Below are 15,721 nucleotides of genomic sequence, written 5' to 3' on the forward strand. Positions count from 1 at the left end.
CATCAACAACGGTGAGGGTTTATCACATTTAGGTTGAAAAATATATTTGGGCTACTAATATGAAAGGGCATTCCAGTCCCTATCCACACAAATCTAAAATCTATCATAAATAGGAATATAATTCATTAAAGGTCTGTAACAACGCAAGACAACTAGAATTGTTCCTTTCTAGATTACCTTCTTGATATGGTACTAGATTGAGACAGTTTGTTCCTGGTCAGATTAAAACATTTATTCAGGCTTAAATGATAGATCGTTTTCAATATTCCATTTTCTTTCCGCTAGTTTGCGTTGGGTTTTGGAATAGTTTATGTTGCTCTATATTTAGTTTATTTCATGATCGTAATCTTGTACTTGATTGATTAATTAGGTCACTAATTGGTTAGGTTCTACCCTCACCTGGTTGTTTTGGTCTGAACTGGGAACCAATTTTAAGGAAAAAAACTCTGTGGAAACAGTTTGACACCTGCCATCTAAGGTTCTGAAGTATCAAAGTATGCACTGTTACAAATTCAAGGTTTTTGTTTCTTCTGTATCCAGAGGCTGTATAACCTTTAAACTCCTCAATGCTTTTTTATTTTTTTGGACTTGCTGGAATGTAGTTTTCAATTTAGTACTGTAGCAGATTGAGAATAAGACACGTCAAAGGTTATAACAGGCTGAGTATATTTTTCTCTTATGTCCCTCTGCTTTCAAACGTTTTGTGAACCTTTGCTAACCTGATTAATTTTTTTATGGTACTAAATTGCTGGTGCTCACTTTGATAGTAAAACCAGCATGTGTGTTTGTATGTGTGTGAATAAATATAATTTCAGCAACAGTATGTTTTATAGTGGATTAGATTAAATTATAAAACTGGCCTCATCCTTGTGGATTACTCTAACACACACGCACACACAGGTTTGACTATATATGTAAAAGTTTCTGTCCCCTGTAATAACTACATGTTTTTATCTAGCATGTGTCAGTAGGACAACTGGAGGTGCTGGTGTTGGGAACATTTCGGGACTCAGATTGGGAAGTAAGGGTAAGCATGTGCTTTCCAGCAGGTTGGCCTGACATCATGTCCTCTGCATCTTACATAGGGCCTCTATATAACTCCACACACGTTAAGTGAACTTGTTTACTGACAGTGTTTGGTCTCCAGGTCAGTGATGATGTAATCATTTTTGACCTCTTACCTTGGCTATGGGTGTTCTGGGTAATGGGATCTGGTTCTTTGGTGATAAGGGGGCTTATTATGGGACACCATTAATTTCCTGAATTAATTACTTACAGGAGACACCCACATACACTCTTCTGGCTTCCCAGATGTTCAGCTGACCCCTGTCCTTCATCTGGAAAGAGAAGCTCTGAATGGTTGGTTTTCAGACTGAACAGATGAGATAAACAGTGGATTATTGCCTGGAGGAGGGGAGGGGGTGGCGACGGGAGGAGAGAGAGGAGGGGGAGAGAGAAGAGAGCGTATTTATTTTAATTCCCACTTCCTAATTCCATAGCAACAGCTAGTCTGGTAAAACTATTTATGTGAAAAATAGAAAAGATGCGTAATATAAAAGATTGGCCAAAGAATGTACAGGATTTTCAAACAAAAGTGTTCCAGATATTTCTAGTTGCTATTATTTCTTAATATTATTTTGCTTTTTTATTTTTTGTAATGTCAATGTTCAGGTTAAACTAATGTTCTGTTTTATTTTGTTTGTAAAGTGTTTTTCATTTAGCATCAGACATATATGTTTTTTGGGATATTTTAGGAAACAAAAACAAAACAATATATTTGATGCATATTTTGAATTATGTTCCGAGGATCAAAATGCAGAAATTCAGAACAACACATTAACACGACGCTGATGGTTTAGAACCTTACATTGACACGATGCTGATGGTTTAGAACCTTACTTTGACACGATGCTGATGGTTTAGAACCTTACATTGACACGATGCTGATGGTTTAGAACCTTACATTGACACGATGCTGATGGTTTAGAACCTTACATTGACACGATGCTGATGGTTTAGAACCTTACATTGACACGATGCTGATGGTTTAGAACCTTACATTGACACGATGCTGATGGTTTAGGACCTTACATTGACACGATGCTGATGGTTTAGAACCTTACATTGACACGATACTGATGGTTTAGAACCTTACATTGACACGATGCTAAAGGTTTAGAACCTTACATTGACACGATGCTGATGGTTTAGAACCTTACATTGACACGATGCTGATGGTTTAGAACCTTATATTGACACAATGCTGATGGTTTAGAACCTTACATTGACACGATGCTGATGGTTACACAGAGTGAAGTGTGTAGTGGAGTGGAAGTGTGAGAAGACAGTCTCTGGAATGCCTGAAACTAAATCTTCCACATCATTGTCTTTCCACTAACATAACAACTGAGGAGAGCGTCTGCAATATTCATACCAATTCAGTGAATGTAGAGGTGTTATGATGGAGCGTTGACTTGTTAACATCCAACCGAGGATATCAGGCAGTCGCTTTCCATTTACCACTGCCTCTACCACTGTCCTCTGTAGAACTATTGCCTGTACCACTGACCTCTGTAGAACCACGGCCTCTAGCACTGACCTCTGTAGAACCACGGCCTCTAGCACTGACCATAGAATAGGTCAAACCACTCCACCACACTGTGTGTGTTGAAATATGTTAATCTGGGTGCAGATGTCAGGTATGGCCACTAGCCAAGTCTCACTTAATCTAGTCACACACACACACACACTCACACAAAACACTTATGGGGGGGCATTAAATGTTTTTGACTAAATCCAGTTGTCAGTCAAGCAGGGGGTGGAGAGAGAGGGACACATCTAGACATGCACAACCTACAGAGTTAGAGTGTCATTAATGTCTTTACAGTTCAACTGACTGAGCTGGATATAGCTACAGCAGACAGACAGGGAGTAAGAAAAGAGGGAGAAAAATTTGAAACAAAGTGCCAACTGCAGGATTTAAGGTTAGACTGTTTTTTTCTAAATACTCCCAACTCCAGACATGCTTTATGAGTTCTTGTTATTGTCTTTTCATCTGACCTTGATGGCAAACAGCACCCTTGGAGTTCCTGGATTTTGTCTGTCTGTCCATTTGCTGGTTGGTCCAGATACCAGGATTAAACTGAAAACTTCTAGAGCACTGTCAGAGAACCAGGAAATAACTAGATGCCTATTGGTCACTTTGAAGAGAACCAGGACTGAACTGAAACCAATCTTCTGAAGAAACCAGTCTACTGGGAACAGCACCTGCATGCCAGAAAAGTTTGACCAACATTGCTACATGCATGCAACACCTGGAACAAAAATCTCTAAACTGGTAATGAGGATTTAACAATCCTGACAACTGACACTACTACTACTGACTACTACTTACAATTGTACTCACACTACTGATGATTAAACACCTTATTGACAACTGACAGTGATACTATTGACTACTACTATTGACAACTGAGAGTACCACAATTGATACTACTACTTACCCCACTGTTACTGAAACTGCTGACACTACTACTACCCCGTTACTGACACTACTCTGCTGACACTACTACTACCCCGTTACTGACACTACTCTGCTGACACTACTGAGGATTTAACACTACTGACAACTGGCACTGCTTCTATAGACACAACTGCTATTGAAACTACTGTTACTGACACTACTAACGCTACTGTTACTTAAAATACTGGCATTATTACTGATATTATTGTTACAGACACTACTTATATTGAAACAACTCCTGAGCCTGAGGCATCTGACACTGCAGCTACTGACATTATTAAAACTGTGTGTTACTGCTGACACTATTCACGGTCCTGAGGAAGGCTGGATGAACACAGTTTACAGAGTGGTTAGTCATTTGTTGAAGGGTTTAGTCATAGGTTGAAGGGGTTAGCCATATGTTGAAGGGAATAGCCATAGGTTGAAGGGGTTAGCCATATGTTGAAGGGGTTAGCCATATGTTGAAGGGGTTAGTCATAGATTGAAGGGGTTAGCCATAGGTTGAAGGGGTTAGTCATAGATTGAAGGGGTTAGCCATAGGTTGAAGGGGTTAGTCATAGATTGAAGGGGTTAGCCATAGGTTGAAGGGGTTAGTCATAGATTGAAGGGGTTAGCCATAGATTGAAGGGGTTAGCCATAGGTTGAAGGGGTTAGCCATAAGTTGAAGGGGTTAGTCATAGGTTGAAGGGGTTAGCCATAGGTTGAAGGGGTTAGTCACCAGAGGTCAAAGTCTTTGGTCCATCATGTTCGCTGGTAGGGCTGCTACTGCAGGATGCGGGCCCTCTGCAGGAAAAGGCGGTAAGTTTAGTGTAGAAGAACTCTACGGCTTCAGTAAGAAACCCAAACCATTCACAACAACCAAGACAGGGTCAGATAAGAAGGGGGGTGGGGCGGGGGGAGGAGGGGTAGTGGGGGGAGTCCGAGGGGAGTCGGCACTAGCTGGACAGATACTCCAGGCTGCCAGGAGACTGATGGAGAAGAGAAGACTGGAGATGTACCTCAGGGAGTGTGACCTCTCTGTGACCGACTGCACTGCTGAACAGACCGCCATGCCCTACAGGTAGGTGTGGAAAGGAGGAGCTTATTAGACCTAAATCACTCTGAAAAGGTCAAATGTCACTCTGAAGTAATATCTCAGCTTAGCTGCTTAGTGTCAGAGGTCAGTCTGAAGCAATACCTTAACCAAAAAGTACATATTGTCAGAGGTCAGTTTCAGTATATGTTGAAAAAATATATCTGAAGATTTCACATACTACTAATATTAATGGTGAAGAGTTAAAGAGAAAGACAGCAAAAAGAGGAGATGAGAATGACAGGGAGAGGAAGCAAAGAGAGGATGTGTGTGATTGGGTGAATCAGAATGGGGGTTGTTATCAACCATCTGTCTTTAATCCAGCAAAGTGCTTTGAAAGAGATGTTTTCTTTCCCTATGTGTGCGTATGTGCCACAGTCTGCTACAGATATTAATGGCAGCAATTTTATTTGTTTTAGAATGGTTTTTGTAGATGAGAAGTTGCATCCAGTGTGGTCCATGTAGACGAGAAGATGGATCCAGTGGGGTCCATCTAGATGAGAAGATGGATCCAGTGTGGTCCGTTTAGATGAGAAGTTGCATCCAGTGTGGTCCGTGTAGATGAGAAGATGGATCCAGTGTGGTCCATCTAGATGAGAAGATGGATCCAGTGTGGTCTGTACAGATGAGATGTTGCATCCAGTGTGGTCCGTGTAGATGAGAAGATGGATCCAGTGTGGTCCATCTAGATGAGAAGATGGATCCAGTGTGGTCTGTTTAGATGAGAAGTTGCATCCAGTGTGGTCTGTGTAGATGAGAAGTTGCATCCAGTGTGGTCTGTGTAGATGAGAAGATGCATCCAGTGTGGTCTGTGTAGATGAGAAGATGCATCCAGTGTGGTCTGTGTAGACGAGCAGTTGCATCCAGTGTGGTCTGTGTAGACGAGCAGTTGCATCCAGTGTTGTCCGTGTAGATGAGAAGATGGATCCAGTGTGGTCCATCTAGATGAGAAGATGGATCCAGTGTGGTCTGTTTAGATGAGAAGTTGCATCCAGTGTGGTCTGTGTAGAGGAGAAGATGCATCCAGTGTTGTCCGTGTAGATGAGAAGATGCATCCAGTGTGGTCCGTATAGACGAGAAGATGCGTCAAGTGTGGTCCATGTAGATGAGAAGATGCGTCAAGTGTGGTCCATGTAGCTGAGAAGATGCATCCAGTGTGGTCCGTATAGACGAGAAGATGCGTCAAGTGTGGTCCATGTAGATGAGAAGATGCATCCAGTGTGGTCCATGTAGAGGAGAAGATGCATCCAGTGTGGTCTGTGTAGATGAGAAGTTGCATCCAGTGTGGTCTGTGTAGATGAGAAGATGCATCCAGGGTGGTCCATGTAGAGGAGAAGATGCATCCAGGGTGGTCTTTGTAGACCGGTGGCACCAAATTGGATTTCTGGAAGGTTGTGACAATGGTGTGACCAAACACTTCTTTGCTTTAGAACATGAAGTTCATTCAGCAGCACAATTTCTCTCAAGTTTTTCCTCAGTTAGCAACAAAGGTGAGCTACAAGGTCTTCTCTTTCACCACAGCATTCTGCTTCACAGAATCCTACTGAAAATGATTCCATTCCTGACTCTGAGCTGGAATTAACCAGCTCCCAGATGTACCATGCTGATCAAAACACTGAACTATGTTATTCACCAGCTGTACCTTGTTGATCAAAACACTGAACCAAAGTGGGGAGAACAAGTATTTGATACACTGCCGATTTTGCAGGTTTTCCTACTTACAAAGCATGTAGAGGTCTGTAATTTTTATCATAGGTTCACTTCAACTGTGAGAGACGGAATCTAAAACAGAAATCCAAAAAATCACATTGTATAATAAATAATATATAAATATATAAATAATTAATTTGCATTTTATTGCATGACATAAGTATTTGATCACCTACCAACCAGTAGAATTCCGGCTCTCACAGTTAGTTTTTCTTTAAGAAGCCCTCCTGTTCTCCTCTCATTACCTGTATTAACTGCACCTGTTTGAACTCGTTACCTGTATAAAAGACACCTGTCCACACACTCAATCAAATAGACTCCAACCTCTCCACAATGGACCAGAGAGCTGTGTAAGGACATCAGGGATATAATTGTAGACCTGCACAAGGCTGGGATGGGCTACAGTACAATAGGCAAGCAGCTTGGTGAGAAGGCAAAAAACTGTTGGCGCAATTATTAGAAAATGGAAGATGTTCAAGCTGTAGTTTTGAAAGTAAAATGTTTTCCCATTCTTGCTTCATATAGGATTTCAGGTCTGGAATGTAGGCAGGTCAGTTGAACAAGTGGGTGTATCCAAACTTTTGACTGCTACTTTATACAAATGTACATTTGAAGTGTGCATTGATAAGAAGCCAGATGGTCCCTTTCCTTTTTTAGTCCGGAGGACTCGACTTCCCGAAGGTGGAGGTTTGTCTGGATTTTGTTAATATATGGTTTCTTCTTTCCATGGTAGAGTTTTAACTTGCATTGGTAATCCAACCAGTCTGGTAGTAGTTGTAGGTTTTACACAATACCAAGACCAGTCTAAATGTAGTTGTAGGTTTTTTACACAGTACCAAGACAAGCCTGGTAGTAGTTGTAGGTTTATACAGTAACCAAGACCAGTCTGAATGTAGTTGTAGGTTTTTTACACAGTACCAAGACAAGCCTGGTAGTAGTTGTAGGTTTATACAGTAACCAAGACCAGCCTGGTAGTAGTTGTAGGTTTTTTACACAGTACCAAGACAAGCCTGGTAGTAGTTGTAGGTTTATACAGTAACCAAGACCAGCCTGGTAGTAGCTGTAGGTTTATACAGTAACCAAGACCAGCCTGGTAGTAGTTGTAGGTTTATACAGTAACCAAGACCAGTCTGGTAGTAGTTGTAGGTTTATACAGTAACCAAGACCAGCCTGGTAGTAGTTGTTGGCGGTTCTGGATCTTGTTCATCTATGGTTTCTTTTTTGCATGGTATTGTTTTAAACTTGCATTTCTGGATGCAGTGACGTACAGTGTTCACAGACAGTGGTTTTCAGAACTACAGAATCACATAGGTTTTAATGCAGTGCCTGAGGGCCCAAAGATCAAATACTGGTTTTCGGCCTTTTACCTTGTGTACAGAGATTTCTCAGAAGTCTCTGAATCTTTTAATGATATTATCTACAACAGATGATGAGATCCCCAAACTCTTTGCAATTTTACGTTGAGAAACATTATTCTAGTTACACTATTTTCACAGAGTGGTGAACCCCTCCCCATCCTCACTTCTGACAGACTCATTCTCTCTGGAAGGATCTTTTAATACTCATTCATGTTACTGACCAGTTGCCATTTAATGTAATTAGTTGTGCAATTTTCCACCAGGTTTAGTTTTAGAGCATTACACAACGTGTGTGTGTGTGTTAGTGTCTTTTTTGGTGGTTAAGTGCAAATGCATGAGAGAAGAGGGAGAACTGTGATATGTTCCGTAGCTGACAGAAAGAAAGAGAGGGGAGAAAGGTAGAGGAATGGACAGAGGAGGGAGACGGAGGGAGAGCAAGAGGGAGAGGAGTAGTGAGGGGACGAAAGAGTGATGAGAAAAGGAGAGAGAGAAGAGTTTCAATAGCAAACAGTGTTGTCTCTCTCGCTCTCGCTCTCGCTCTCGCTCTCGCTGTCGCTCTCGCTCTCTCTCTCTCTCTCAGTACATTTGCTGCTCATCTTTTCGTGCTACTGGTGTCTGATAGTTACGATGTCAGTGCTGGTGTCTGTTAGTTACGATGTCAGTACTGGTGTCTGTTAGTTATGATGTCAGTACTGGTGTGTGTTAGTTAAGATGTCAGTGCTGGTGTCTGTTAGTTAAGATGTCAGTGCTGGTGTGCGTGTAAACCACTTACCGAAGGAAGAGGGGAATACTGGGTGTCTGTTGTGGGACATTACCGGACAAGGCCAGGAAGTACCATAGCTTGTCTTCTTCAGACAATCAGCTGGACTAGGATGGTGATTTGCTGAAGAAGAAGAGGGATCTTATTAATCTCTATGAATATTTAGCAGTAACTCGGTGGTTGGTGTGTGCTCTTCAGTACAGAGACTGACAGGCTTGTAAACAGAACAAGGAATCAGGCACATCTGGACTCAGAAACCTGGAATCAGACAACCCTGGAATCAGACACATCTGGACTCAGAAACTTCTGGAATCAGATACCCCTGGAAATTGACACATCTGGACTCAGAAACCTGGAATCAGATACCCCTGGAAATAGACACATCTGGACTCAGAAACTTCTGGAATCAGATACCCCTTGAAATAGACACATCTGGACTCAGAAACTTCTGGAGTACCAGGGAATCAGAGATCACTGGAATCAGACAACGCTGAAATCAGACAAACCTGGAATCAGACATCAGGAAATCAGATTCCAGGGAATTTGGCAACTGGGATCAGTGCTCACTAACCCTGTGTGTTCTCTCTGTGTATGAGAATATATGTATCCTGAGTGTGTTCTCTCTGTGTGTGAGAATATATGTATCCTGAGTGTGTTCTCTCTGTGTGTGAGAATATATGTATCCTGAGTGTGTTCTCTCTGTGTGTGAGAATATATGTATCCTGAGTGTGTTCTCTCTGTGTGTGAGAATATATGTATCCTGAGTGTGTTCTCTCTGTGTGTGAGAATATATGTATCCTGAGTGTGTTCTCTCTGTGTGTGAGAATATATGTATCCTGAGTGTGTTCTCTCTGTGTGTGAGAATATATGTATCCTGAGTGTGTTCTCTGGTCTGAGAGGTTTGTGTGGGTGTTGTTTTTTCTATGGTCTATGGTGGTCAGAGAGAAAGTTCATTGTAGCATGACTTCTCTATCAGCCTGGGGCACTAGTGTGCCTGTGTGTGTTTTCTCCTGGAGCCCATGACCAGGGACTGGAACTGAATGTGATGCAGAGTACTGGGTCCTAATGAGTGATTCTGTTGCGGGGTCATTAGAGTTAGGGGTGTTTGAACCCAGAACAAGCACTTTGAACTAAAGGTTAGAACCCAAGTGGTGTTAGCATTCTGAAATAAAGGTTAGAAAGCAGACTGTTTTAGCACTCTGAACTAAAGGTTAGAACCCAAATGAGGTTAGCATTCTGAAATAAAGGTTAGAAAGCAGACTGTTTTAGCACTCTGAACTAAAGGTTAGAACCCAAATGGGGTTAGCATTCTGAAATAAAGGTTAGAAAGCAGACTGTTTTAGCACTCTGAACTAAAGGTTAGAACCCAAATGGGGTTAGCATTCTGAACTAAAGGTTTGTCTTCATGGTGTTGCCCAAACAGTGAGTGATGCTAGACTCATTGTCAGGATGCAGGTTTCCATAGCATGTACAGACCACAACATCAAGAGGAGCACTGAGCATGGGGGGAGGAGTCAAGGTGGGGGGGGAGGGGTCAACGTTATGTACCCCTCCCATGTCAAACCCACACCTTTATCACAACATCACCTGTTAGGCCACGCCCACATGAATGAAGCATGCGGTCGCCACAGCAACATGAAGTACAGGTGAGGGTTAACACACACAAATACACACTTTCTAACAAACAGAAGTGCATTTTATAAGATAGTGTTTATCTAGGTGAGGGCTTCCTGTCTGAACTACTGTTAGAATGGGCTTCTGGGTTGGTCTGACTGACTCTGGGCCTCTGGGTTGGTCTGACTGACTCTGGGCTTCTGGGTTGGACTGACTCTGACTCTGGGCTGCTGTTTTGGTGTGACTGACTCTGGGCTGCTGTTTTGGTCTGACTCTGGGCTGCTGTTTTGGTCTGACTCTGGGCTGCTGTTTTGGTCTGACTCTGGGCTGCTGTTTTGGTGTGACTGACTCTGGGCTGCTGTTTTGGTGTGACTGACTCTGGGCTGCTGTTTTGGTCTGACTCTGGGCTGCTGTTTTGGTCTGACTCTGGGCTGCTGTTTTGGTCTGACTCTGGGCTGCTGTTTTGGTGTGATTGACTCTGGGCTGCTGTTTTGGTGTGACTCTGGGCTGCTGGGTTGGTCCCTGGCTGGTATTTCAGGTAAAGTATTGAGAAATAATATACAGTATATTCTCAGAGAACGAGAGTGTGTTTGTGTGTGACATGTGAGTGTCATCATCAGTGTGTGTGTGGCGAACAATTGTCTTGTTTGAGTTCAGTTAACTTAGTTAGTTTGATCTGATTATTGTCTATTTTGGACTGACCTCAGAAATGTCTTTAAATAAGAGTGTGTACGAGAACAACAAGAACAATAAAAACTACAATCATTTCAACATAAACATCAAGAAAACAAGATATTTTATGAAAGGTATATTAAAGGTTAAGTTTGTCATGCTAGCTGTTTGGATGGAGACAGTGGGACCAAATTGAATTGATTGAATGAATGATTCTCTTTTTCAGGAATCTTGGAAAATCTGGTCTAAGAGTGTCATGTCTCGGTTTAGGTAATGTACCCATACAGACAGAGAGTTGGGAAGTAACGGAGTACAAAAACAGTCACTGTAATCTGTTAAATCACCATTTTAAATATTGTAATCGGATTGCAGAAACTTCTGAAAAAATGTATGATTACTTCTTGGAACACTTCAATTAAAAATAATAGGTGTGTGAATGAATTCTGACATTATGCATGTTTGATTTCTTTAATTAATGTTCTAAAAACATTGTTATTTGAACCCAAATAACATATGCCAAAAGTTGTATGATCATCATGCGCAACTGCGGTGAAGTTAGTTTTAGAGTGGACATTCGGCTCTTAAAATCTCAATAGCTCTTTAATGAACTATTCATGTAATCCAGTATTGGTCTCATTGTGATTACAAAAGTGTTTACAATGTTGCACAGCCCTTATTTACTCATATTTTAACCGAGCATAAAGTCAGCGAGCCACAGAGAAATAATCGCAGTGTATCAGAGCCGAAACTGAAAAGGAAGCGATCTCTGGCCGGTGCTGGTTGTGGGAGCATTCGAAGTGGGTACAAACGCAGCCATCTTCTTCAACCTTCTAGTTGCAATAGCTCTTAGAAAGCATACAATAACTATGAAAAATATGTATTATTGATCAGGGGAGGGTGAGGGACAATGCACACCCTTTATTTTTTCAATATATTAATTTTCTAAATTTGACACTTTTCACTTCAGTGAAAATAAATGTGATCTTTTTCACTTCAATGGCTCCAATAGTAGAAATGCCATGATTATAAAAAAAGTTAAGGGTGTGCGTTGTTCCTCAACCTCCCCTGATCAATAATACATATTTTTCATAGTTATACTTTTGTAAAAGCTATTGAAACTAAAAGTTTGAAGAAGATGACTGCGTTTGTACCCACTTCGAACTTTTGTTTTAGTCCGCTTATCGGGTCGCGGGGGCAATAGTTCCAGCAGGGGACCCCAAACTTCCCTTTCCCGAGCCACATTTGCCAGCTCTGACTGGGGGATCCCGAGGCGTTCCCAGGCCAGTGTCCAGATATAATCTCACCACCTAGTCCTGGGCCTACCCCGAGGTCTCCTCCCAGCTGGACGTGCCTGGAACACCTCCCTAGAGAGACGTCCTGGGGGCATCTTTACCAGATGCCCGAACTGCCTCAATTGGCTCCTTTCGATACAAAGGAGCAGCGGCTCTACTTCTCGTTCCTCACGGATGACTGAGCTTCTCACCCTATCCCTAAGGGAGAAGCCAGCCACCCTTCTGTGAAAACCCATTTCAGCAGCTTGTACTTGCAATCCAGTTCTTTCGGTCATGACCCAGCCTTCATGACCATAGGTGAGGGTAGGAACGAAAATTGACTGGTATATCGAGAGCTTTGCCTTCTGGCTCAGCTCTCTTTCGTCACAACGGTGCGGTAAAACGAATGCAATAACGCTCCCGCTGCTCCGATTCGCGAACAAGACCAAGAGATACTTGAACTCCTTTACTTAGGGTAACGCCTCATTCCCTACCCACAGGAGCCATTCAATCAGTTTCCTGCTGAGAACCATGGCCTCCGATTTAGAGGTGCTAATCCTCATCCCAACCACTTCGCTCTCGGCTGTGAACTGGTCCAGTGCGTGCTGAAGGTTACAGACCGTTGATGCCATCAGGACCACATCATCCGCAAAAAGCAGCGATGAGATCCCCAGACCACCGAACTGCAACCCCTCCCCACCCCGACTACACCTCGATATCCTGTCCATAAAAGTTACAAACAGGATTGGTGACAAAGCGCAGCCCTGGCGGAGGCCAACCCCCACCTGGAATGAGTCCGACTTACTACCGAGAACCCGAACACAGCTCTCACTTATAGGGATGTATAGGGATTGGATAGCCCTCAGAAGGGACCTCCTCACCCCATACTCCCGCAGCACCTCCCACAGTATCTCCACAGTAGGCTCAATCCGTGTCTGCGAAACCGGCCCCTAGTGTTTGATCTGTTTATATGGGACTTGTTTAGAAGATTAGGCAACTATTTGTCAGAGAGCTGTAACATGGCGCTACCTTCAAGATTAAACATTGTATGAAATTTATCATGATATTTGAGGAGAAAAGGTGCGTGGGGAAGAACTCTGCCAAAGGATGATCATTTCATTTGATGCAACAATCTCAACTCCATATTGGTAGGCCATGTGATTCTGCTTGCTTTGCATTTCAGAATCATGTGATCATGACAACTTAATTTAAGCTAAGAGTGCAGGTGTATAATCAGTTTATTTATTTCATTTGCGTTTTGAAAATCCATCGCTGTTGGCCCTAAATAATCGCAGGTTTCGTTTGCACAGGGAAATCTTATTTGTGTGCGGGTGTCCACGTTTGCAAGCTTGAATTTACATGCCTAGGGTTTCTGCAACATTTTTGACAATGTTGGTGTTTATGGAGGAAAACACTTAAAATGTAGTGTAAGCGTGGAAAGCTATGGAACCTTGATTTTTATATACAATAAGGTCAATACCCTTTTTTGAGAATGTTTTGAAGCAATAAAAAACATGAATAAAATACAAATAACAGATTAACACATCGTTACATTTTGGGTTATCTTCAGTGAAAAAGTCAGAATGTGGAAGATCAAGGGTTATTGGAATAATTGGAATGCCCAATCATATTGATGAGCGAAGCAATGGTTTAGAAACCCCTTTCCAAAGGCACTGTACACAACCCATAAGGTAAAAAGCTAATTCAGTTTTTAGCAAGCCATGCAAATTCTAACATTGATTAATCCTGCAAAAGATGTTCAATTGGTTATATTCCTATTTGTCTTTTAATGCCTCCTAAAATGAAAGTAATCTAAAAGTAATTCAGATTACTGAGTTTGATTAATCAAAAATGTACCTTGTAATGGATTACATTCAAAAAGTAGCCTACCCAACCCTGCTGACAAATCACACACACATACATTATTTTCTATTTTCACAGGAACTTGGGTGACATTTGGTTCACAGATCACAGACGAGGTACTGCTATGTCTATTTAGTGTTCCCATTGTCTGTCTGTTTCATGTTCCCATTATCAGTCTGTTTCATGTTCCCATTATCAGTCTGTTTCGTGTTCCCGTTATCAGTCTGTTTCATGTTCCCATTATCAGTCTGTTTCGTGTTCCCGTTATCAGTCTGTTTCGTGTTCCCATCATCTGTCTGTTTAGTGTTCCCATCATCTGTCTGTTTAGTGTTCCCATCATCTGTCTGTTTAGTGTTTACATCATCTGTCTGTTTCGTGTTTACATCATCTGTCTGTTTCGTGTTCCCATCATCTGTCTGTTTAGTGTTCCCATCATCTGTCTGTTTAGTGTTTACATCATCTGTCTGTTTAGTGTTCCCATCATCTGTCTGTTTAGTGTTCCCATCATCTGTCTGTTTAGTGTTCCCATCATCTGTCTGTTTAGTGTTCCCATCATCTGTCTGTTTAGTGTTCCCATTATCTGTCTGTTTAGTGTTCCCATCATCTGTCTGTTTAGTGTTTACATCGTCTCATTAGTTTTATGTCTTCTGTCTCATGAACGTTGTCTATCATCTGTTTTATTGGTGTTATCTATCATCTATCTTATTAGCGTTATGTATCTTCTGTCTCATTAATATTATCTATTACTTGCCTGATATATAACCAAATATTAGTCAAGCTGACTACATTAACCCCATTTTTCAGTAGTGGCATTTCCATAGATAGTGACTCTATTCTCTCTCTGTGTAGGTGGCAGAAAGTCTGATGACCATTGCCTATGACAATGGAGTCAACCTGTTCGACACAGCAGAAGTGTATGCTTCAGGAAGGTAATCCAACCATCTCTTTCACAGTATCATAAATGGCTTTATTAGCATGGGAAATATAATTAGAATAAATAAGAAATGCCGCTGTAATGAGGAACTGAATGAGAAAGTGTCACCAGCAGCACAATGCTGCTTAGTAGTCAAGAGATTTGGGCCAGTAAACTAAAGTTGTCGGTTTGAATCCCCAGTCCTTCTGTTGCTCTATCCTTAAGCAACTCCGTCACCCAAATTGCTCCCAGGGTGTTGCTGAAATTTAGAATGTGTTCTTAATTATACCTACCTGGTAAAATATCTGTATCAAAATGTAATTTACCATACAGATCATATACACATATTAACACAAAAATCTGCATACAGAACATGTCCTGCCCAGCTGGTTATGAAGCGGGAAAAACTTTGACGTGACTCTAAAGGTCATGTACTCTTATAATCTTCACTGGTCACCCCTCAGAGTCTGGATCCTCTCTAGGTTTCTTCCTAATTTTGGACCCTACTAGGGAGTGTTTCCAAGCCACTGTGTATTAACTCTTGTTGCTTGAGGAAATTCAACACTACTGTTGTTTGCTCCTTGGGGTTTAAGGCCGGGTGTCTCTATAAAGCACTTTGTGACAACTGCTGTTGTAAAAAGCGCTTTATAAATACATTTTGATTGATTGATTGATTGATGTTTCTCGGTATCTGGGTAAGCATTTTGTGACAACTGTGGATGGGCTTTATAAAATACATTTGATTGGCTGATTGATATCTCATCATATCACTATAATCAATCAAAATGTAATAATTAATAATAACTTGTTCCCCCCCTTTCTCTCTCTCTCTCTCAGAGCTGAGAAAACCCTGGGTAACATTCTAAAAAAGAAAGGTTGGAGGTGAGACTAATTTTCTCCCCATTTGTCTAAGTAATTGATGGTGACAGCTCAGCAATATGGCTGAAATAATGTCTTTCTCTACA

The 15,721-nt window shown here is 41.6% G+C and overlaps 1 protein-coding gene across 5 annotated transcripts in view; it reads left to right on the forward strand.

The window, feature by feature from the left end:
• The first annotated feature begins 2,823 nt into the window (after window positions 1-2,823).
• Window positions 2,824-15,721, forward strand: part of LOC105006398 (voltage-gated potassium channel subunit beta-3) — a 21,682-nt gene continuing 8,784 nt past the window's right edge. The window contains exons 1-6 of one of the 5 annotated variants that reach the window (XM_029117676.2): window positions 2,824-4,408; window positions 4,448-4,583; window positions 10,936-10,979; window positions 13,922-13,959; window positions 14,693-14,772; window positions 15,594-15,638. In XM_029117676.2, coding sequence (XP_028973509.2) covers window positions 4,267-4,408; window positions 4,448-4,583; window positions 10,936-10,979; window positions 13,922-13,959; window positions 14,693-14,772; window positions 15,594-15,638 — 485 coding nt within the window. In that variant the 5' untranslated portion in view covers window positions 2,824-4,266. Of the gene's footprint in view, window positions 4,409-4,447; window positions 4,584-6,976; window positions 6,993-9,219; window positions 10,070-10,318; window positions 10,844-10,935; window positions 10,980-12,904; window positions 13,129-13,921; window positions 13,960-14,692; window positions 14,773-15,593; window positions 15,639-15,721 lie in introns of those variants that run through there. The other 4 variants (XM_034290290.1, XM_010864913.3, XM_034290292.1 and 1 more) reach the window with 4 other exon arrangements.

This window comes from Esox lucius, chromosome 24 (genome assembly GCF_011004845.1).
Source record: "Esox lucius isolate fEsoLuc1 chromosome 24, fEsoLuc1.pri, whole genome shotgun sequence".
NCBI lineage: Eukaryota > Metazoa > Chordata > Actinopteri > Esociformes > Esocidae > Esox > Esox lucius.